The sequence below is a fragment of the Miniopterus natalensis genome, chromosome 10, assembly GCF_054644295.1.
Source record: "Miniopterus natalensis isolate mMinNat1 chromosome 10, mMinNat1.hap1, whole genome shotgun sequence".
Classification (NCBI taxonomy): Eukaryota; Metazoa; Chordata; class Mammalia; order Chiroptera; family Miniopteridae; genus Miniopterus; species Miniopterus natalensis.
The window spans coordinates 1867553-1891361 of NC_142090.1; the positions used below are offsets into that span (position 1 = coordinate 1867553).

Genomic DNA, 23809 nt, shown 5'->3' on the forward strand with positions numbered 1-23809 from the left:
GGGAAACGGGAAGCCTCTGAGAAGAGTCGGTTCTGGGAGCGTCTTTCCTCCTGTAGAGAGCGAGCCCCTCGTTTAGACGTAAAGGGAGCTCGGGGAGGGAGGAGGGGTTGTGCAGAGACGCTGGAGGCCGCCTCGGAGCTGAGCTGGCCCGGCGAATGCGCTGACGCGGGCAGACCCTCCCCCTGCCGTCTGAAGTGCTGCCACCCAGGGACCTCGTCTGTATTATTTTTTTTAATTTATTTTTTATTTATTTCAGAGAGAGGAAGGGAGAGGGAGAGAGAAACATCACTGATGAGAAACATCTACCGGCTGCCTCCTGCACGCCCCCTGCTGGGGATCGAGCCCACAACCCGGGCCTGTGCCCTGACCCGGAATGAAACCGTGACCTCCTGGTTCATAGGTTGACGCTCAACCACTGAGCCACGCCGGCCTCTTAGGATCAGAAATCGTCTCTGGGTTCAGACATGATCAGGATTCTGAATAGTTGGGGGCCGAAGCTTATCCTCAGTGACAGCGCAGGCTCTGCAGGGCCGGAGCAGGCGAGACGGCCGGGGCCGTGGAATCCAGCGTGGCACTGCCCGAGCGCGGGCTCGCGCGTGTGTGGTGGTGTCTTGGGGCTCAGTGTCTACTTTTACAAAGAGCTAGTTGGAATTGCACCCTGGACCAAAGTTTGAGGGGCGTGGGTCTGGAGGGGAGGCTGGCCCGGGCCCCTGTTTCCGTGCCCCTCCCTGCACTCACGCCGGTCAGCTGGGTCCCGGAGGGATCTCCTGGAAAAGAGGCATGAACTGGAAACCCTGTAGCTTTGCCAGCTGTTCAGAACCTAGACCCTGAGGCCCAGTGCCAGCCAGCCCGGCTCCACGTCGGCCAGGCTGTGCTGGGGGCCCCGTGCTGGAGACGTGGAGCCCCCAGGAGACAGTCTAGACCCAGGTGGCCCAGGCGTCAGAGCCCAGCATGAGAAGACACAGCCGGGGCAGGGGGAACGGACATGGGGCCGCCCTGCTTCCCGTGGGATCGTGGGGGACTCCCGTGCCTTCTCGGGGCTTTGGATCCCCTATCTGGGCGGTGGGGGGTGCGGTGGGGACAGACTTCAGTGACGGCTGTTTTGGAGCTTGTGGTTTGCAAAAGGGAACCGGCCTCTCGGGACCAGCACCCAGCCCTGCGTATTGATTCTGGTCTAGGCGGGGGGGACGGTGCAGCTGACCCAGCTGGGGTGACGGCACTGATCTCGTTTCTCTGAGGTGCCCTCGCTCAGGGCTTTGGATTTATCTCATCGATCCCCCTGCTTTCCCGGCCGGGCTCTCAGACTTACTGCGTGAACTGGACATGAACGGATTCCCCGCAGGGGCCGGCGTTTGTAAAGTCTTGATATAACAGGCTAATTCGGGGGGGGGGGGTGTCGTTCAAGCTGAAAGTCCGTGATATAATAAAGTGGGTTTTCTGAATGTGTATGTTAAAAAATCGACACATTGGTTAACCTGTTTCTACTTACGTAGACACGTTTATGTGATTAAAACTGTGTATGAAAAGTTTAATTCCACAGGGAAGTTTTCTATTTGTGTCACTGTCATTTTAAATTGATACTGAGGAGGTCTACTAAGTAACCGGGTGCATTCACCAGTCACGTGCGCAAACAATGCACGTGGCTCGGGCGTGGCTTAGTGGTGGCTCGGGCGTGGCTTAGTGGTAGGTGTGGTTGAGCACACGGGGGAACATCGGCCACCTTAAAACTCCTGCAGAAAGTCACCCCATGTGACAACAGGAGCAGTTAGCATGCCCCACGTGGTGTGACCACGTGCTGATCATTCCTTGAACACTGTTTACGAGCGGAGACTCTTGGACTTAAATATGTGGACTGTAGTTGTAGGTATGTGATACGCATTTACGTGGGCGAATCACTGCAGTGTTTCTTCCAACATACGGCCTATTTGCTAAAACGTGTTAAACATAGCAATGAGTTAATAACACACACACAAAAATAACCTGTTAATTTAATTATAAGCAAATCTTAGTTAAAAGCATTTTAAAATTAATGGGGTGTCGGTTTTCATGTATGACATACGGTCTGGAAAAGGCTGTTAAATTCGAAGTCCGTTAAATCGAGGGTCCACAAAATCGAGGGTTTACTGTAGTGGCAACGTCGTGGCCTCGAGGGAGGACAGTTTTACTCCAGTGCAGGGGACACCTATGCTCACCCCAGAGCTTCCCAGATGAAATTCACTCACTGTTTCTGACTGATCTGGAATTGCAGGTCTGACTGGTCCTGCCCTGTCTATGATCAGCCCTGTTGGTGCCTCGGGGACCGTCTGCTTGCTGCCCGCAGGCTCTGGGGCATGGGCACCATCTCGGGCAGGGCTCAGTGGGCACCTCGAAGACCTCCTGATGGTCCCCACGCCCTCCAAGGCAACATGCTGGAGGGTAAGCAAGCACAGAGGTCTCTGCGTGGTAAAATAATGTTTTATTCCATGGATGAGCACACGCGCCACGCCACGTCCTCACGCCCTGCCCATCGGACCTAGTGGCCAGAGCCGGTGTCCCGGCAGACCCACAAAACAGCAGAAGCGTGACCACGTGGCCGTCCCAGCAGTCCCCAGGCCAGCACCTCGTTCCTCTCCGTAACGGCGACCTGGCACCTCTAAAAAATCCTGTGCTGGAGACTTCCCAACGGAGCCACCCAACTCGTGCCAATGACACCCTCACCCCGAACACCAAAGCGACATGGACGTCCCCTCTCTGCTGATGACGTAGGAGCCCCGAGCGTCAGGGCTGACATTCAGGCTGTTAACGAGCTTCGAAGGGATGGGGGTGAGTGACAGAGTCCACACTAGCACTTGTGGGGTGCAGACCAGCCAGAGGCCGCATGCAGGTGACACAGGACGGGACCCGTGGGAGGGGCCGGGGACACAGCGCAGCACCTGACGCACATGCCCGTGTTTATATACAACAAAATGAAACACACAGGGGCACCCATGGCAGCGGCTGGTCCTGGGGCCTCACAGCATCCACGTGGCTGCTTGCAGGTGGGGGGCAGGCACCAAGCGTTGCCAGGCCGGGGACACAGGCCCACACTTTCCCCAAGGGCTCCCGTCCCCTGAGCACATGGGACAGACCTGGGGTGGAGTTGACACTTGGCCTTTTTATGGTGTTTTTGTTTTTTTGTTACTAAATGGCATCGGAACGGACTTGACAACTTACCAGGGAGGAAAGGGGTGGGTGTAGGACACAGGTAAACGGACAGTGAGGATCTAAGCCGAACCCTAATGCAGCTGGGCGGGAGAGAGCTTTTATTCACGGACTTCCCTGTTTTAGTAAATAGCATTGGATGCGTTTTCCCCTCCGTCTAAAGCCCCTGAAGTCTAACCTCGAGGAGGGAGCGGTTAGTTACTCCAGGCCCGCTTCTCCATCCAGACAGGCGGGAAGCTTACACGCCGGCGGGAGAAAACGGAAAGAAAACCGAGGGTAACGGACAAAACCCAACAAACCAAACGAGCACAGAGGGAAAAAACAAAAAAACCACCCCGCGACCGCAGTCAGGTAAAAACCATAGAAAAATACGAATCAATCCCATAAGGTGAACCATTCGCGTAGCTACAGCGAGACTCTGCATCAGCCCCAGACAAAGTCGAGCCTCCGGGCGAAAGGAAGGAGCGAGCCGACCGTTACAATAATTGTGCTCTGGTCGTTCCCGCGGCCTGGTCGCGTCGGGCGGACAGGACGGGCGCCGCCGGCAGGGGGCGCTGCGCTCCAGACGCGGCTGGTCTCGGGGCAGCCGTGGGGACCGCGGGCAGCGTGCAGGGGCCGGCTCCTCGCCACAGCGCCCCCTGGGCTCCTGGGGGCGGGCGTGGGATGCACCTGTCACTGTGGCCAGCAGGGGGCATGCTGCGAGGGTCGGTGCCAGGCTCCCTGCAAGCCAGGAGGCATCTCCGCCCGGGAAGGAGCTGGCTTCTGAAGCCAAAATTCCTTCATGCTATGTTAGGGGAATGCTCCCTGCCCTGCCCTGCCCCCCCGCCCCGCCCCAGCGCCGGCGGGACAGGGAGGGGGGGGTCCCCCAGTCCTCCGACACTCGCCCAGGCAGAGCCAGGCTGTGCTGGGGCTGCGGGGCGCTCAGTCTTCCTCTTCCTCCCTCGGGGGGGCTGCCGGGGGTTTGTCCTGCACCCTGAAACATTCCACGAAGAAGTTGATGATGGCGTGGTACAGGTGCTGCCTGAGGGGGGCGCTGTGGAAGTAATGGCTTTCGTCCGGGTAGATCTGCAAGGAAGGCGAGGAGTAATGATTGGGGTGCCCGACCTCGGGGTGCATGCGAGATGCGGAGCCTCACACAGCCGGGCCCGCATGAACCTGCCAAGGGAAATTCCTACGGGATCCCAGTGCCTTTCCACCCGGAGGCTCAGCCGCGCGCAGGGGCCACTGGCGTAGGGGACACTGTCCTGGACTAAGGAGACACTTTGCTCAGGGGACCACACAGTTTTTAATCTGCAGCATGAATCCATGCGCGGGGACTCAGGCCTGCAGGGACCGTGGCTCCCGCAGAAGCGGCCAGAATCTGAGCTCTAATCACCCACGTGAGGGTGGATACTTGCTACTCTCCTGGGTGCCACCTGCCCTGGCATCCTGGCTCACTCCCCGTGCTGCTGTGAACAGGTGAGTTTCTGGCTGTGGAAGTGACCCCCAGAATAGAAACTAGCTCCTAAAGTTCTGTGGGACCTAAGCGCCTAATCCTTGGGAAGCAGTACAAGGCCCCTACTGCAGGGAGCGCTAACAGGATGGTAGCTTTCTATTGCCAGGTGTAATGACACCTCCCGTCCCCTAGGGGCGCTGCCATTTCCACAGGAAGGTACTTGTCCCGGCTGGATTCAAAGACAAGTCTAAAGGACCCGGAAGCCCCCCTTCTTTCCATGACGCCGGGCTTCCTCCTGCCTTTTGAACTGTGCCTTCCCCTTGTCTTTGAAGGATGGCCTTCCATTTATTTTAGAGTATTGATTAACGATGCCATGGAGCTATTATATGTCCGTTAAATGGCAAATTGTACACGAGGAATAGATCAGAAATGAAAGAAAAATAGGAGGTATGTCTCCTCCTGACCCATGTCCTCAGTCCCCCGTGCTGTGCCCTCACCTGGAGCTGATCACTTATAAATTCACTGAGTACCTGCTAAGGTGTTTGCTGTGCCTGCAGGTGGGGTATTGCAGGTAGGACATTGCTCATGGGTCCCTCTCACTGACCTGAGTGGGATCTGGAATGTGTGCTGCTCAGCACCTTGCTGATTTCACAGCCTCTGTCTAGGGGAGTGGCCCATGTTAGCCCACAGAGACCTATCTTCCATCTGCCACGGTGATAACCGCCAAGACACCTGTCAAGTCTACTAGGATCTGAGCATTTCAGAAGGAAGCACACACATAGCATTAACCAAGTCCTTCCCCAGGCATCAACACCTGAGCCAAACACCTGAGCAGGAAGCTCTCCCTGAGTGGCCCAGTCTGCATGTGACCCTCTGCAGGACAGGGATGCAGGGGTGCTGGGAGCTGGGGAATGGAGGCAGGTGGAGGTCAGCTCGAGGTGCCCTCTGAGGGACAGGGTGCTGAGGAAATCTCCCATTTATCCCTGGACCCCAAAATGCATCAGGGTCACGCCTGTTTTACTGAAGGATCCAGAGGTCAGGAAGGAGATGGAAGAAGTTTCCAGAGCAGCGTGTGCAGTGCTGGAAAGAGCCTGGGCTTGGGCTGTGAGTGGAAACTGGATGCTAGTGAGGGGGCTGAGGGTGTGGTTCTGGGGGGATTCTCTAATGACTGCTCAGCCACAGGTGACTCTGGAGCCCCTGGCTGGTATTTAGGGAACACGTGCTGTTGTCCAGAGGGTGGCTGGTGGGAGAAGACTTGGGACCCTCTAACACTGCTCTCGTCAGCGCTGGGATGGCAGCCCCATCTTCACATGCCAGGGACACCCCGACCCCACTGATGGGTGTGGCTGTTTGCTGGCCTTGCTCATTGCACAGGGTGGGAGGGAAGGGGAGGTTTAAAGGTGTTTAAACACAGCCTGTGTGCAGGACTGAACTATCACAACTAGTAGGAAAAATAAGCCTGGCTAATTTGTCTGTGGGATGCTCCTGGCCAGCATGCACAGGTGCGTCGGCGGCGAAACTGGGCTGCACTGACCACCATCAGCTCCTTCTTGGTGGGAAGGGCATCTGCTCTCCAGGTGCGAGACCCAGCAGGTGTGTGGTACTGTACCTGTAAGCTGTAATTAGCCTTTGCCTTGATTAGCTGTGTAATGAGCTCTGCCGTGTGCTGGAAATGGATTTTTTCTGTTGGAAAAAAAGAAGAGGAAAGCGTTTGTCCAAACCCATAACACCACTGGGGATGTTGCTTTCACTGGATTCATAGTGAGTCGCTGTCTTTGGTTCTCACCATCGGCCGTCGCGTGGATGATCAGAAACTGCTGTCCCTCCAGCGCTGACACCCGATGGGCCACCTTGGTCATCTGCACGCGCAGGGGCAAGGGGACAGAGTTAGTGGCCACACTGCGGGGTGGGGTGAGGGGGCATGTACGGAGACGCCTGAGAATTCAGGGCAGAGTCTTGGAAGCAGAGTTCTGGAGAACTGGGGCCTTCCATCTGATGAAACCCACAGCAGCTCTCAGGGGCCTCAGCTTCCTTCCCGTGAACCCCTTTGATGAAGAGGAGGGGGTGGAAGCCCTGGCAGGTGTGGCTCAGAGTTTAGAGCATCGGCCGGCACACCAAAGGGTCTTGGGTTCGATTCCCGGTCAAGGGCATGTACCTGGGTTGCAGGTTTGAGCCTGGCCCCTGTTGAGATGTGTGCAGGAGGCAACCAACTGATGTGTTTCTCTCACATCGACGTTTCTCTCTCTCCGCCTCCCTCCCTTTCACTCTAAGAATTAATGGAAAAAATATCCTCAGGTGAGCATTAACAAACAAAAAAAACAGGGAGGGGAGGGAAGACAGAAATGGAGTAAAGCCTCAGGGACGGTGACATTGGGGGATTACCAGGGGGTTTAGTTCCATTGCTGTTGCTAAAGTTTCAACCTCGGGGCCACCGTCCTGCCCTACAGCACAACTCTGGCCTCCTCGCCACACCCAGGTGAAGGAGTGCCACGTGTGACATCCACACTGAGCCACGGAACGGCTGTGACTTAGCAGGATGCACCACAGGGGTTTTCTGTCCCCCGAGCAATAGCTTATTCCCCCAAAGCAGAGCCAGCCTTGGCGACAGGGGAGCCAGGCACCTACGCCCAACATCTAGGGACCACGGGACAGACTCCTCCATCAAAGACATTCCCACTTTATTTTTTGTCCCCCAAGTCCCAGGATGGGGAGCGACACCAACCCAAGGGGGCCATAGTCACCCTCTTTCACAGACAGTAGAAGGGGGATCAGGAGGTCTTCCCGATGGGGAGGAGAGGACTGGAGCAGTAGGCTGGGAGGGAGTGTGGGTTCAGGTTGGGCCAGAGGTGGGAGAGGAGGGAGAGAGGGACTTGGGCAAGAGACACAGACTTCACTAAATTTCCAGTTTGGCCAAGTGGCAGCTGTGCCCGGACCTACCTCATAGGCTCTGTTGTCAAGTCCATGGAGGCCCAAGTACCTCTCAGAAAATGCAGACGCTGGTGGAGACAAGCAGAGGGAGAGAGGGTCACCCCTCTGTGTGGAGCCTGGACTCGGGGACGCCCCCGGGTCGGGAGGGGCGGGGCGGGCTCACTTGTTCCTATCTGGCACACATTTGTCTTTAAAAAACCAAACGCCACCTCTTGGGTCTTTATACAGAAATCGATGGTACCATGGTGACATCTAAACATGTTGAGGACAGGGTTCCAGGCAGGAAGGTGAAACTTAATTAAGCAAAACCCATTTAGTCTGAATCCTAAGGTAACAGAACGCCCATTTCATTGCAGGGGGGAAGGCAGTGGGGGGTTACGGGGGGGGAGGCGGTGAGGGTCATGGAGGGGGGGAGGCAGTGAGGGTCACGGCGGGGGGGAGGCAGTGGGGGTCACGGCGGGGGGGAGGCAGTGGGGGTCATGGGGGGGAGGCAGTGAGGGTCACGGCGGGGGGGAGGGAGTGGGGGTCACGGCGGGGGGGAGGCAGTGGGGTCACGGCGGGGGGAGGCAGTGGGGGTCACGGTGGGGGGGAGGGAGTGGGGGTCACGGCGGAGGGGGAGGGAATGGGGGTCACGGGGGGGAGGCAGTGGGGGTCACGGCAGGGCCCGGGGGGAGGTCACGGTGGGAGGGATGCAGTGGGGTCCGAGGCCTGGCTGTGCGCAGCCAGGAGCGTTGCCTACCGTAGAGCTGGAAGTCGGTTATCGGCGAGAGCGCGGAGCCGCAGGTGAAGACGGGGCCTTGGTTCTCGCCCTTGGCCGGGAGGATGTGCGTGCTCAGGTACCCGCCGTAGTCCTGGGGGAGAGAGGCGGCTAAGTGGGGGGAAGGCAGCAACTCGGCCGCGGAAACAGCCTCGGGCGAGCCGGCGGCCCAGGCGGCCCTTTTCCCGTGGCTGCCTACGACATTTCAATTTACGCAGTTTTTTCAGGGAGGTAAAAAGTGAAAAGCAAATAGCTTCCTGACTCAACGTTACCTGATGCAAGTCTTGGCCTCTTTGGGCCCCAGTTTTGAGGGACAGGAAGGTGACAGGAGCATGGATTGGAAGTGTGGCTGCAGGTCACGGAGGGCTGTGTGTGGGTCTGTGTGTGAGTCTGTGTGTGTCTGTGCGTGTGAGTCTGTGTGTGTGTCTGTGTGTGTGTGTCTGTGCGTGTGAGTCTGTGTGTGAGTCTGTGTGTCTGTGCGTGTGTGTGTGTCTGTGCGTGTGAGTCTGTGTGTGTGTGTCTGTGTGAGTCTGTGTGTGTGTCTGTGTGTGAGTCTGTGCGTGTGAGTCTGTGTGTGTGTGTCTGTGCGTGTGAGTCTGTGTGTGTGTGTCTGTGTGAGTCTGTGTGTGTGTCTGTGTGTGAGTCTGTGCGTGTGAGTCTGTGTGTGTGAGTCTGTGTGTGTGAGTCTGTGTGTGTGTGTGTGTGTGAGTCTGTGTGTGTGTGTGTGTGTGAGTCTGTGCGTGTGAGTCTGTGTGTGTGTGTCTGTGTGTGTGAGTCTGTGTGTGTGTGTCTGTGTGAGTCTGTGTGTGTGTCTGTGTGTGTGTCTGTGTGTGTGAGTCTGTGTGTGTGTGTGTGTGTGAGTCTGTGCGTGTGTGTCTGTGCGTGTGCATTTCTGTGTGTGAGCGTGTGAGTTTGGGTGTGTGAGCATGTGGGTGCTGGGTGGGGTGCTGAGAACCCCATCCCTGCTGGACACTCTGTGTGAAGCCCGTGCCCCGCCTGCCTCGCCCCAGAATGAACTGTTTATGACACAGATGTGTAAGTTTATCCCAGGATAAATAATAGAGTTTCTCCGATAGGACAGGAATATCTTGTCTTAATGACAATAAAAGAGCTTTTTGGTTCCTGCCAAATGATATTTATTGTCGGTGGAACCTACGGGGTGGTCTGCCGTCTGTAGGACAGAATCCGCAGACGGCAGCTGGTAGCTGTCCCTTCCCCCGGCTCCCAGGACACCTGGGGGGAGGCCACAGCTCCACCCTCTCGCTCCCAAAAAAATAATAATAATAATTGCTTGTGCCCTGGCCGGTGTTCTCCGTGGTTAGAGCTTCGGCTCATGTACCAAAGGGTCTCGGGTTGGATTCCCGGTCAAGAAGGGCACGCACCTGGGTTGCAGGGCTGAGCCTGGCCCGGGCCGGGGCGCAGGCAGGAGGCAACCACGCAGTGTCTCTCTCACAGGACATTTCTCTCTCCCCCCCTTCTCTCCCTGGCTCTAATAATTAATAATAATAATAATAATAATAATAACCTCTCACATCAGCAGACCAGGGACATTCCCAGTAACCCAGGGCCAGGCCTGGGGAGGGTGGGGAGGGTGGGGAGGGGAGGTCAGACAGGAGACGGTGGCTCACCTTCCCAAACACTCCCACCCGCGTCTTGTCGATGTACTGCTCCTTCAGCATAGTCCTGCGGAGCCGAGAGGAGGGTTAGTGCCCAGCACGGAGGGGCCTGCGTCCCCGGGGCCCAGGGCCGTCTCCAGCATGGGGACCCCTGTTTTACCCAAGGAACGACTGGCATCCTGACACCCGTGTTCATCGCATGAATCTAGCTGGCGCCCAGGCAGTCTGCCCACGTCTCCAGGTGCGTAAGTTTGGCCACTGAGAACCACGAGTGCAGAGCAGCCATGGCAGTCCCGGGGCTTGGGGCCCTGCTGGGGGCCCTGCCCTCCGACTCTCAGACCATGAGGCTCCCAACCACCCCAGACGCTGCGAGGGGCTCCTGGGTCACCAGGGACAATGGGTGCTCCGGTTCAGTGCCACAGGACCGGGAGCCGGGGAGCCGGGCTCCCACCCTATCGGAGGTGTCCTTGGTCCCCAGCTCCCGGGAGGGGCTCCTGCCTTGTGCTTCCTTTATCCACTGCTCCCCAAATTACCGTGGGAGTGTCTCCAGCCCCGTCCTAGTTGACTTTCACCCGCTGCCCCTCCACGGCCCACCCACGCTGTGCCTGGCACAGCCCCCGGCCTTCGCTCTCAGTATGTTCTGTCGGGATTGGGCACCTCCCATTTTCTGCCTGGCAAAGCCCTGCCCACCCGTGGGGGTGAGGTCTTGGCCCCCAGGAGCCCCTCCCGGTGGCTGTTGGCTCTGTGGCCTGGGCTCCGGGCGCTGCGTGTCTGCAGGCTGTGCCCGTCCCACCCGCTCACACGCCGTCCCCTTCCCTGGCAGGGTGGCTCGGCCTGTGAGGGGACTCTGCGCGTGTCGCCTGCCATAAAAAGTGCCACCATGGGCTCCAGGACGAAAGCATGAGGTGGAGGGCGATGGGGGGCACCGGGCTGGCCTCAGGGTTTCTTAAACTGATAAAAAACCGAAACTGATTTCTCTCTGATGTGTGAACACACAGACCCGGGTCCTGCCCAGAGCTCAGCAGAGTTTTCTTGGGCTCGAACCACTAGGGCCCCAGCCCCCTCAGCGCCTGCATGGTGGCCGGGGCCGCGGGTGACCTCGGCCAGTGGGCTTGTCCTGGTGGAACAGCTGACGCTGTTGTTTTCCCAGAGCAGGTCCTGCTTTGTTTTCTAACAGAAGGCAAATCAACTCCTCAGGGTCGGAAAACACCTTGAGTGTGACACGGCCGTGGCCCCCTCAGCCCCCAGCGCAGAGGGAGCGGCTAGGGGCGGCCAAGCGGCCGGAGGACGCCGTGTCCTCAGGTGGCCGGAGAGGCTTCCGCGCTCCACGGGGAGGGGGCAGAGCTGGAGAACCAGCGGGCGGGTGGAAAGGCAGGAAGCAGGAGGGCCAGCGAGGCAGGGAGGCTGCCCTCAACCCTGCGGGGCAGGCACCCACGGCGGCTGGCCGAGCCCCCGTCGCTGCCAAGCCCAGCCTGAGACGCCTTCTGTGGTGGACGCTGCTGGCTGCTGGCCCGGTGTCCACCTGCTGGTCTTCCTTCCCGACAGAGCCTCAGTGTGTTGTCCACCTTCCTCCCTCCGCCCAGGCCCACGGTGGACCCGCTCGCCTCGGGGTGCCTGTCCACATGTCCCTTGCGGGTTCTGGGCTCTGGAGGGGGCAGGAGATGCAGGGAGAGCTGTGCCGGGTGCTTCTGGGCAGCTCTTCCCCTCCTTTCTGGAAGTTTCTGGAAGTGGTTCCCTTCTTAACCTGCTGGCGGTGAATGGAGCAGCGTGCAATGACCTGCTCCCGGCAGCCGTGCTGTGCACATGAGGACAACCAGCCCAGGATGAGGCCGCTGCGGTCGGCTGGGGGCCTGGGTCTCCGGCGGCATTGCTGGGTCTCAGACCAGCAGCCCTGAGGCCGGCCATCCCTCTGGACTCCCAGCGCTGACATCGTTCCTTATCGTTAGAGCGCGTCTGCCAGTGTGCATGTGCGCTGTTGACATCCAGGTGAGAGCACCTCTCAGATACACTGTCCTGGACTGTCGGGTGCGCAGAAATGTCTCCCTCCTCTGGATCGACTGTGTCCCACTCACAGGGCTCTGGACACACTGCCTGGCTCTCTCCCGCCAGCCCACCGGTCCCTGGAGAAGAGCCGCATCCGTCCCCTCACCAGCCGACTCAAAATCACCGACTCAGCGCACACCATGTGCCGCCGCCTTTTTAAAACGAGGGAGGAAATGTCTGAAAAGTCAGTGAGGGGAAATCTTTTAAACCTGCCAAGCACGCAGGCCCGGCAGCCAGAGAGGTGAGATGCCAGCCAGGCTTACGGCCCTTCGGTCAACCAACGCTTCTCCATCCGGGCAATGGGTGCGACCTCCACCCGAGCCCAGGGTCCCGCACCACACTCCACGTTCACGGTCAAGGTGGTTATTGGGGTCTCTGCTTTTTGCGTTTCCCTGGCCCTTCTTGTCATTTTGAGCATGTGAGTCTGTGGGTTGGGCTGTGTGGGTTTCTCAGGGGTCCATTTGTTAGCACGGCCGCCCCTGCACGGGACGTCCAAGAAACTCTGCTTCCATCCGGTGAGCGGGTGGTCAGGTGTGGCCAGGTGAGGTCAGGTGTGTCCAGGTGCAGCCAGGTGTGGCCAGGTGCAGCCAGGTGAGATCAGGTGAGGTCAGGTATGACCAGGTGCAGCCAGGTGTGGCCAGGTGCAGCCAGGTGAGATCAGGTGAGGTCAGGTATGACCAGGTGCAGCCAGGTATGACCAGGTGCAGCCAGGTGTGGCCAGGTGAGGTCAGGTATGACCAGGTGCAGCCAGGTGTGGCCAGGTGCAGCCAGGTGAGGTCAGGTATGACCAGGTGCAGCCAGGTGTGGCCAGGTGCAGCCAGGTGAGGTCAGGTATGACCAGGTGCAGCCAGGTGTCCAGGTGCAGCCAGGTGTGGCCAGGTGCAGCCAGGTATGACCAGGTGCAGCCAGGTGTGTCCAGGTACAGCCAGGTGTGTCCAGGTGCAGCCAGGTGTGTCCAGGTACAGCCAGGTGTGGCCAGGTGCAGCCAGGCACAGCTGTCACAGGGGCTCGAGGTCTTTTTCTCTTGGGCAACAACAGAACTCAGTAGTAACTGTGAGAGTCTGTGCCCTGGTGCTAAGCCGCCCTCTACCCTGTGCCTCTCCGCTGGGCTGGCTGACTCGGAGGCAGGCGCGTGGGGGGCGATGCCAGAACAGTGCTGCTCCCAGGGCCGGGCAGGCTCTCAGACGGGCCACCCGGACGTGCCCGGGTCCTGTTCTCAGTCCCGGCGACCGTGCCGCGGGTCCACCCTCACTCGCCTCTCTCTCTCCTCCTTGCGAAGGGAGGCGGAGACGTGTGCGGTGCCAGTTGAGGCCTGGCAGCCCCCGCCCCCGGCCTCATCGATGAAACCCACAGGCGACCCAGCCGCCCGAGAACCACGTGAGTGTGCGGGAGGCCACTGCTGGGGACACACTCGCTGGGGACTCTTTTGCCTGAAAAACGTGTGCACGGACCAGAAAGACGTCGGAGAGGGTCTCTGCGGGGCCGGAGAAAACGCTGCCCCCCCCCCCCCCCCCCCGCCCGCAGGGTGCCCAGCGCGGGCTCTCACCGCAGGGCCTCCAGCTGGTCTCTGTCCTCCAGGAGGCCCAGCCGCCGCCTCACTTCGTGGAGCAGCTTCGTGCCTTGGAAGCCGCTGCCCCGGCCGTCGCACTTCAGCACCACGGCGCCGTGGCTGCTCACCAGCACCGTCTCCCAGGTCACCGCGAACTTCTCCGCCACGCTCTGGCTGCCCGGGGCGCCATCCCTGGGAGCGAGACGCGGGCGCTGGGACCCCACCGGGAGGGGCCGCCAGCCCGGGCTGCCTCCCGCCCACTCCGCGCCCACTCCCCGCCCACTCCCCGCTGGGGTTCGGTCGCCCAGGGAAGGGGAGCAGCAGTGTCTCCGCCCCTGGGGGTGATGACGAATGTGAGTGCTCAGAGGGCCGCTCGAAGCACAGGCTGGAGTCACCGAAGGGCCTGCGCTTGGGAGAGAAACTTTACAGAAACCCTCCCCCTGTCCCTGTGGTCGCCTTCCCCACGGTGAACGGCTCTTCCCTTCCGCCTGGTCTTGGGTCTCAGGGTGCGCCCCTGCCCCCCAGTTCCCGGCACCCGAGCGGCAAGGACGGGCTTGCTGCTCTAGCAGAAACTGGTCTGAAGAAATTCTCTCTTTCTGGTGAACTCAGAAGCAACCATACGTGCCCACCTGGGTGGCCCGTCTCGTCTGTGTCTCCTGGAAAGCCAGGCAGCCGGCTCCGTGAGCCAGGGTGCCACCCGAGCCCTCCCCGTGTCTTCCCGCCCCCCATGTGGGGACACCTCCTGCTGGCTGACAGCGTGGGGGCCCAGCATTTACACCACGGAAATGGGCAGGAGCTGCAAACAGGGCCTTTTAAATGCAGACCTGGGAGCCTGGCAACTCCTCGCACACTGGTGGGCGCGGGGTGGTGTCTAAACTGCTTTCCTTTGGTGGGGACAGGAGCAAAGGCCAGTGCCTGGTCCAGCCTCCCGCCCAGCACAGCAACAGAGGGGAGGGCCCACCTGGAGAGCCGGGCGCTGCTGGTTCTCCCTCCACGGGGGTGAAAGCCGCTGCAGTGATCACAGCTGGGCTTTCTGCTAAGGATGGGGGGGCCGGTGAGGGGTGAGAGTGTGTCTGTGTGTGGGGGGGTATCTGCAGGCCCACTTGCTCTGTGACAAACTGTCCTGAGGGGACACAGAGCCCTCTGTCCTTTGATGACCGGGGTCACTATAAGGTCCCTGGCAACCCGAGTCCAAAACTCCCGTCTTGGTACCAGCAGTCCCAGAGGCAGGAACGTGGCGACCTCCAAACCACAAAGTGACCGCAAGCCCCTGCCAGACCACAAGCGACGAGCGAGAACACCTGTACCTGCCTCCAGGAACCACGGAAAGGACACGGAAAGAACCGACCAGACTGATTCCTTGCCCAGCTGCCCACTCCCACGCCCCCTCCCGTCCCTCTAAGTCCTGTAAAAAACAGCCTCTGCCTCCTCGGGGTGGCGACTGCCCGATGAGCCTGCACCCGGGTGGTTTTCAATAAATCTGCTTTCACCTCTCAACAAGCCGGGTACGTCTCTCCCCCGGCAAACCCCCCAACAGTCCCTGGGCATTACGGAAAGAGCCCGACGCTGGCCGACGGCGAACCCAAGTTTTCACTCTGCAACGTCCTCTCTCCAACGTTCGTCTATCGCGGTGTCACCGCGTCCCCAGCTAGCACCCGGGAGGGAAGAGGCCGGAGTACTCACACCACCAGGAGCAGCGGGTAGTGCGTGGTCTCGCTGAAGGTCGCTGGCTTGAGGATCTGGATGGGTAGGCCTGGGGGGCGAACACAGGCCGTGGGTTAAGGGCCCCAGGGCTGGGGAGGAGGGCAGGGCCCCGATTTTCATCTCGCGACGTGGGCCCCCTGTGTGGCCTCGGGCAAGCCACCCCAACATCGTTGAGGCTCAGTTTCTCCATTGGAAGCTGAATTCAATCTTGCAAGCAGGAGTTGGGAAACAGGAAAGCCTGGATGTGGCAGAGCTTGCTAACAGAGGGGTCCAGGCAGGGAGAAATGAACCCCCCAAAGCCCCCCCCCCAGGGAGGCTGCAAGTGCAATTTAGTGGGGGAGGGACCTGGGGAGCCAAGGGGGACAATGAAGATGGAGGGGCAGGCAGTGAGCCTTCCAGAGCCCTGGGGACCCTCTGTGCAAAGTGAGGGGGCTCTGCTCACCTTACGGTTTGCAGGCTGGTGCAGGGCAGGCCTGCCTGCCTGCGACTCCCTCCCTCCCTCCCTCCCTCCCTCCCTCCCTCCCTCCCTCCCTCCCTCCCTCCCTCCCTCCCTCCCTCCCTCTCTCTCTCTCTCACACACACACACACACACAGGGGAGGTGGTGCAGCCCGAGGCCACCGGATCTGGTCCTTGGCAGTGTGATATCCAGTGACGGAGGTGGAGGTGGAGGTGGGGGGGAATTTTCCTCACTAGTTTCTTCCGTCGTCCCCCAAACCTTTCCACCCAAGACAGAAATTGTTTATCAATGTTAACTACAACCCGGATTAGCAATTAAATAGGAATTAGTAGCTTTCCCAGTAGAATTAATAATACAGGCTCCCCCCTCCCCCCACCCCCATCCATCCATCCATCCATCCCAGGCGGGGGAGCCTGCTCTGACCAGGGCCTCCTTCCTGATTCTGAATGTTAATGGCTTGCAAATTGGATCAATGGCCTGGGGACCTGCAGCCAGGCAGGCTCAGACTTTATCACCGAAATATCCATAAAACATGGCCCGGGCTGCTCCCTGCCACCTACGATAAGCCCAGGGGCAGGCCTCAGCCAGGACTGGCAGCCTGCGGCTCCTGGGCCTTTCCAGAAGGCGGGTGACTCAAGGAAAGCCGCAGCCTCAGGTGAAAAAACACAACACACGGAACAATAGCAGGTCTGTGGAGCAACATCTTTCAGTTTTTCTGTGGCTTCTTCACACCCATTTGCCTGTCGAGCAAAACCCCAGACTGGAAAGAAAGCCCATGTGGCAGGAGGGGAAGGTTGGAAAGTGGCTTCTGAAGGTCTTTTCCTGCCCTTTTGGAGGAGGGGGTGGCATCATGCTTTCGTGACCTGGGGTTTGGGAAATGCCCCTGGGACAGCAGTGTGCAGACTGGGTTGGAGAAGGGGGCCCTGGGTTTAGGTGAGGAGGTGCCTCAGCAAGGAATGCCACCTGTCCTCAAAGGCACCGTAGGAAGCAGCAGATGCGAGAAACTGTGAGGGACGGTCCTGGAAAACTCGCTGGCTGGTGGGCAGGGGTGAGCCAGGAATCTGAAGTCTGGCCCTGGAGGTCCACCCGCCTGGCTTCCCAGCGTGTAACCTGTGCAGGCACATGGGGCCCCACCTAAGGGCCTTCTGAGGGCTTAATGCTCTGCTGTCGTAACAAACTGTGAGTGAAGCACCGTATTTTCATTCTGCGCTGGGCTCTACAAGTTATCGGGCCTGTCCTGGGGTCTATAGACAGACACGGAAGGTGCAGAGGGATCAGAACAAACATGTGGAAGTTGCTTGCTTGTGTATCCATCCATCCACCCATCCGTCCATCCATTCACCCATCCATCCAACATCTATTCATCCAGCATTCATCCATCTATCATCTACCCATCCATCCATCCCTCATCCATCATCCATCCATCCATCATCCATCCGTCCATCCATCCCTCATCCATCATCCATCCATCCATCATCCATCCGTCCATCCATCCATCCATCCATCCATCATCCATCCATCCATCCAACATCCATCCATCTATCCATCATCCATTCATATATCCATCCTTCCACCCATCCATGTATCCATCTATCCATCCAACATCCATCCATCCATCCATCCACCCATCCAACATTCATCCTTCCATCAATCCACCATCCATCCATCTATTCATCCAGCATCCATTCATCCACCATCCATCCATTCATCTCTCTCCATCCATCCATCCATCATCCATCCATCCTCCACCCATCATCCACTAGCAACCTAAAATTGTCTTGTTTTCTTGCCTTTTGGTTCCTCCTTATAAAAAAAAAAATAGCACAAAAATGCATATCCAGTTAATTTGAGGGTTCCCATAAGTTTGGATCTGAATACCTGGACTCCAGATTCAGTGTGGAAGTTTGAACCAGTCAAGGACGCCATCCATGTGGCCGGGCTAGACTTCCTCTGGCACATTTCCTTGGAATATAAAACCTTACCGACAGGGTTCTCTAGACCAGAACACCCCTGTGCTCTCCAGAGCGTCTTTCTATGGAGAAAGTACCTCAGTAGGGAACAGGGTGTGAGAGACTAGGGGGCCATTTCAGAGCAGACGTTTGCTTTTCCTTTCAAAGGGAAAGGCCCAGCACTTACTGTAGTCGTCGATCTTGACCTGCCTGTATTCTACTTTGGGCATCTGTCGGTCGTTGACAGCCTTCTGTACATGTTCATTTGTTTCCAGGTCAAACAGTTCTGAAAGAGAGAGAGAAAAAAAAGACATTCAGACTCAGCCACTATTTATCGAAGCCACATTTTTTGGTTTGTTTTTTTAAATATGTTTTTATTGATTTCAGAGAGAGGGAGAGAGAGAAACGTCCATGATGAGAGAGAGTCATGGATCGGCTGCCTCCTGCACGCCCCCTGCTGGGGATCGAGCCCACAACTCGGGAATGTGCCCCGACTGGGAATCGAACCGGAGACCTCTTGGTTCATGGGCTGACCCTCAACCACTGAGCCATGCTGGTCGGGCTGGAAGCCATGTTTTGTTTTGTTTTGTTATTGTTGTTAATTCTCACCTGAAGATATTTTTCCATTGTTTTTTGGGTTGTTTTTTTTTAGAGAGTGGGAGGGGGAGGGAGAAAGAGAGAGAGAGAGACATCGATGGGAGAGAGACACTTCGACTGGCTGCCTCCTGCACACGCCCCAACCAGGGCCGGGGATCTAACCTGCAACCCAGGTACATGCCCTTGGCCCGGAATCAAACCCGTGAGCCTTCAGCGCGCGGGCCGACGCTCTAACCACGGAGCAACGCTGGTCAGGGCCTGAAGCCGCCGGTTTCCACGTGAGCGACACCACTAAGTCCCACACCAGTCCCGGAGGTGATTTCCCAGCGAAAGGTTGGACGGAGCCTCTCAGTTTCAGACTTTGCGCCTCTCTCCGCATGTGTGCATTTGAATTCACTGCCCTCACCCGGCCATCTCCAGTGCTGACCCCGAGGGAGAAATGTCACAATCGGGTGGCATGTTGTTAATATTAAGCCGGCCTGGAGTTAACATGAACGCAGACCTGCCACCGAAACACCTATCTGCCATTCCCGGGCCCGGGAGCCGCGGCGGCAGGGGGAGGGCTGTGGGCTAATCGCCCCCAGATCCATGCCCTGCATGCGAATAGCCTGTCCCCTGCCCTGCAATCCCACCCCCCTCAGAAAGGCACCGGGGCAGCAGACGATTAAATTTAGTTAAATATTGGATTTCTCGTTTAATGATTGCTCACACAACTGGTTTTATCAGCAGAGCTCTGGCTGTCCCACAGGGGAGGGGGTGCTAAGCCGTGTTATTTGTCCCCATAATTGCATTCAAAGAGGGCTGGGGCTCAGCGGAGGAAATAAGGAAAGATTGGCACATCCCCCCAGGGGACTCCGCGTTTGGCTCGGGGGCCGTGGGCACCTCCAGGCGGCAGCCTACGAAAGGCCGGCCGCTCCTTAATTAAATGTGAGCTGCCTCCAACATGGGGGGACTGTCTCTTATCAGATCCAAGAACAAAGGCTGTTCGGAGGGCTGCTTGCGGGCGGTGCCCGGGTGCCCCCGCCGCTCTTCCCCGACCCGTTGGTCCGGGGCTTGGGAAACGACCGCTAGGCTGAGTGACCAGAGTCTTACGAAAACTAGCAGCAGCTGACTAAGGAGAGAAGGGCCCTGGGAACAAAGGGACAGACGCCGAACAGACCGTGTCTGGGACGACCTCGTAAAGGCCCTGCCTGGAAGCCAGCGGGCAGCGGGAGTCAGTTTTGCTTCTTTCTAAAAACCCAGCGGGAGGAGGGACGGACGCCGTCTCCGAGGGTCACATCTCAGAGTCACGAAGATGCTGACGAGACGCCGCGGGGGCTGCCAGGGAGCACACATCACACCCCAACACCCCCGGCCCCGATGTCCTCTCCAGGACACTGGGAGCCCTCTGCCAGTCACGGTGATGACAGTCCCCTCACACCTGGGCCGCGCTCCCTTTCACCTGACGTTGAAGCCAGCAGGGGGGCCCTGGCCAGTGGCGCCCAGCGGTTAGACCGCCGGCCCGAGCACTGAAGGGTCGAGGGCTTGGTTCCTGGTCAAGGGCACATACCTGGGTGGCGGGTTCGATCCCTGGCCCCGCTTCAGGTGCGTGCAGGAGGCAACCAATCAATGCGTCTCTCTCACGTTGATGTCTGTCTGTCCGTCTGTCTGTCTGTCTCTCTCTCTCTCTCTGAGAAGCAATTGAAAAAAATGCCCTTGGGTGAAACTTATAAAACATCAAACCCCCCGCAGCGCAGTCCCCGGGGCTGGGTTGGGCTTTCTGCCCCGGCGCCCGGGCTGCTGGAATAGCCCCGGATGCACACGCTCGGGTCCGACCGTAACTACGCTCCTAAGGAAACAGCCTTAAATAATTCAGAGCCGCAGCTGCGGACGCCCGCGGGCTCGGCTTGCAGATAAGATTTTCGAGAGGGAAAGGCTCCCAGTATTCCCCGGGGGCTCTGGGGTCACGGGGACAGGGCAGGAAGGACAGAGAATCCTGGAACAGTAATTTTAAACCTTAAGGCAGGGTGTTGGGGGCGGGGGGAGAAGAGGGCCCATCGGCCACCTTCAGGGCCAGACCCTCGCCCACTGGGGCCTACCCGACGTGTGTGTCCCCGTGGCCTCCAGTCTGTCACCGTCACCCGGGACCGGCCACACGTTAGCTGGCAGGCCAGGCTTTCCGTCTGCCCTGTGGCCACCCCCCTTCACCCTCTAAAGTGGAGAGGAGGCATTTCTGTTGCTTGATCCCCCCCAGTGTGGGGCGCCCAGCGACGGAAGCCCCAGGGAGCTCTAACCACTGGGGCACCCCAGCCAGGGCGGGCATTGGATAAATTCTTATATGAAATCTCTTTAAAGCATCACCCCCCCCCCCAGTTGTTCCCAGGAATTGTCAGCAATGGCGCAGAGAGTCCCATGTCACCCCCCCCCCCCGATGGTGACATCCTGTCTCACAAACGCAGAATCTAGACCAGGAAAGTGGCTGAGCGACACCCTCCCCTACTCAGTTTTCATCAGGCCTTGGGGTTGTAGGGAGGAAAAAACTTCATCAGGAAATGAGCCACGTACTCCTGAGTTCTAACAAATATTCAAAATGAAAAGGACACATTTTCGTTTTTAAAAAAGAAAGATGTCCTGTGTCAACCTGCGTGGGGTCCCTTCAAGCAAAAAAGAGCCGTACGTCCCTCAGGAGGCCCTGGAAAGCTCTTCCCTGCACTCGACACCCCTCCTGCCTTGAAGGCGCCCCAGGCCCCCCAGGACAGGTGAGCCGGGGAGAGCCACCGAGCCCCAGCCCATGGGAGGTCGTAAGAGGGGGGCAGACTGGGCAGGGCTGGTGCTCAGAGTGTCACATGTGAAGCACTTTGTGGCCCGAGATGGTGTCCAGGCCTCGGCACATGTGGGGTGGGGGGTGGGGCCTCCTGACTTTCCTTCCGTCAGGCCCTTGAGCGATGTTGGCGATGGGTGGGGTCCCTTCTGAATCTCGAGGCCCCGCCCATCTCTGTCCCCAAAGAGGAAAACTCGGCCTGATTATCTCGTGAGGCTTTCTGCTCCCTTCTCCCGCGTCTCGGGTCTCAGGAAGATGTAAGAAAGACCAGAGGCACTTACTTTTCTTGTCGGTTGTGTTGTGCACGGTCACCCTGGGGACCCCAGGACCTGCGTCGGGTCGAGAAGAGAAGCCGGAAAAGAGACACAAACAGGCTGTTAGTTGATCTGAGAGCAGAGGAGGGTCTGAGACTGGGTTAGGGTTCGATGGTCTGTGAACTCTGGCCCCGGGGAGGGTCAGCACGGGCCAGGCGGAGGGGACCAGGCCCCCGGGGACCAGGCGGGGGCCAGGCTGCAGGGTGAAAGGCCTTGTGCCACGTCAGTCATGGGACCCCAACAAAAGTACAGCAAACCCTGGATTTTGCTGACCCCGACTGAACGGACATCAGATTTAATGGACAAAATTTCCCGTCCGAACCAACGGAGCCACCGGGCCAGGGCCAGGTTTATGTCTTTTTAGAAGATTCCTTTCCTTTCTGAAGTTGGGGATAAGTTATCTACGAATTGGGCCCCAGGACAACATTCGCTTTCCTGTCTGATACCCCTTTCATCTAACCCCATTCCTTAAATACGCTTAGGAGGCCCACCCTTGACATTGATTCGTTACCTTTATGGGCCTGGGCCCATCGGTGTGTAAAACACTTGCCCCAACTAGCTCACGGGACATTTTTGTTTTTTAAATCTTCACCCAAGGAGGGTATTTTTTTCCCCATTGATTTTTAGAGAGAATGGACGGGAGGGGGAGGGAGGGGAGGCCGGGAGAGGGAAACATCGAGGGGAGAGACACACATGGGCGCCGACTGAGACGCGGGTCCGAGGCCGGGACCCACCTTCGCACGTGAGCAGGAAGAAGTCCGCGCTGTGGCTGAAGGACGCGCTGAAGTAGGTGCAGTTGCCCACCAGCTCGCAGGACAGGCACTGCCGGTTGAAGCTGCCCACCGTGCTGGCACTGGGGGGGCAAGGGCAGGGCCGTGAACCCGGGGAAGGGGGAGCCGGCGGAGGCCAAGACCCAAACCGCCCTCCGGCCGAGTTCTCGGCTACGCGGGTGTCCTGGGGTCCCTGCCCTCACCCGCCCCCTGCTCAGGCCCGCCCAGGGCACCCACTGCTTCCACCTCCTGGCCACCCGGTCCCTTCGGCTGCGTGTTCCCTCTATGGCAGCGATTTTCAACCTGTGTGCCACAAGAATTTTTTCCTTTCTTTTTAAAAAAATATTTTTATTGATTTTTAGAGAGAGAGGAAGGGAGAGGGTGAGAGAAATATCATCTGTAGGCCACCTCCTGGGTGCCCCCTGCTGGGGGTCGAGCCCACAGCGCGGGCCTGCGCCCTGCCCGGGAACCGAACCGCGACCTCCTGGTTCACAGGCCGATCTCAACCGCTGAGCCACGCCGGCCGGGCACGCAAGATTTTTTTTAAAACATGGATGTCCAGTCAGGGGCACTGACCTCTGCTCCGTTGGATTGTCAAATAAAAAAATGACAACAGCCAACACAATAGCCGTCCAGCGTGACTGAATCAAAATGATACCTTTTTTTTTTTGTCAGATCGGCAAAAACGTATAATTTTTGGTGTGCCGCAGAATTTTAGTAATTAGTTTACGTGCTGGGAAACAAGACAGGTTGAGAATCGCTGCTCTACGGAAAGGTCTCCTTGGTCACCTGCCCTGTCATGCGGGCCCCCTGCACGTCCCTGGGGTGAGGACAGGGAAGCGTTTGGTGTTACGATCTGGTGCTTTGTCTGGACAGTGTCCTTGTGTGTCTCCCGGAGCACGTGATCAGCTCTTTGAGGACAGATGTGTCCCGCGTCTCTGAGTCCCTCCCAGGGCCTAGCATCGGCACGTGACCGGCGGGAGGTCCAGCAACACCGCTGAGCCCCAACTGTCCTCAGCTCTCCCGACAGGGACATGGCGAGAAACGCTTCTCACTCAACGGACCTCGAGGGGCAGGAAGCTCGGGACCACTCTGATCAACAATTTCACGTCAAAAGCAGCCTCAAATGTGTTTCCAACATTTTAAAAAATGCCGGGGAATCTTTTAATGCACCTGGGAGAAGTTACTGTGAGCACTTTGGGGGGGGGGGTCACCCTGAGCGCAGGTTCCAACACGAAGCCCAGAGCAGAAGCCAGTTCCCGGGAGGCACCTTCTAACTGTAAGTCAGAGGAACAGCCGGGAGTCGCCTTGGTCGCCTGGGATTGATTTGGTGACGGGCCTGCTCTGAGCTACCCTGATACCCACACAGAGATGAATGGACTATGGAGAGAGGGAAGCAGGGCTGGGACCCCGTGGATCTGCCTGCTTTCTCTTCCCCAAGCCCCCCAATACTGGCCCTTACTCTCTGGGTGCATGGACCAGCGGACGGGGGGGGAGATCAGGCCTCGGCTGTCAGGCTGGGAGTCCCCTGCCTCAAGCCTTTAGGTCCCTGGAATGGTGTCCTTTTAAGTGGCCAATGTGGGTGCAGGCGGTGACCATCTGCCACCCCCCAGTTGGGAAGGCCCTGAGGAGGTACCAGGTGCCCCTGTTCCCACCTCTGTGAGTCCCACTCCAGAACCAAAACCTTCCATCAGAACAGTAACTGGGCA

General features: G+C 58.5%; 1 protein-coding gene across 2 annotated transcripts in view; it reads right to left on the reverse strand.

Annotated features, from left to right (window-relative positions):
* Nucleotides 1-4009: 4009 nt before the first annotated feature.
* DPP6 (dipeptidyl peptidase like 6) overlaps nt 4010-23809 on the reverse strand; it is a 363707-nt gene continuing 343907 nt past the window's right edge. For both annotated transcript variants that reach the window (XM_016196944.2, XM_087820908.1), the window contains exons 16-26: nt 22065-22183; nt 21298-21345; nt 17807-17905; nt 15192-15261; nt 13506-13700; nt 9929-9983; nt 8283-8394; nt 7553-7611; nt 6402-6474; nt 6225-6298; nt 4010-4245 (exon numbers count right to left, since the gene is read on the reverse strand). In XM_016196944.2, coding sequence (XP_016052430.2) covers nt 4102-4245; nt 6225-6298; nt 6402-6474; nt 7553-7611; nt 8283-8394; nt 9929-9983; nt 13506-13700; nt 15192-15261; nt 17807-17905; nt 21298-21345; nt 22065-22183 — 1048 coding nt within the window. In that variant the 3' untranslated portion in view covers nt 4010-4101. The remainder of the gene's footprint in view (nt 4246-6224; nt 6299-6401; nt 6475-7552; nt 7612-8282; nt 8395-9928; nt 9984-13505; nt 13701-15191; nt 15262-17806; nt 17906-21297; nt 21346-22064; nt 22184-23809) is intronic.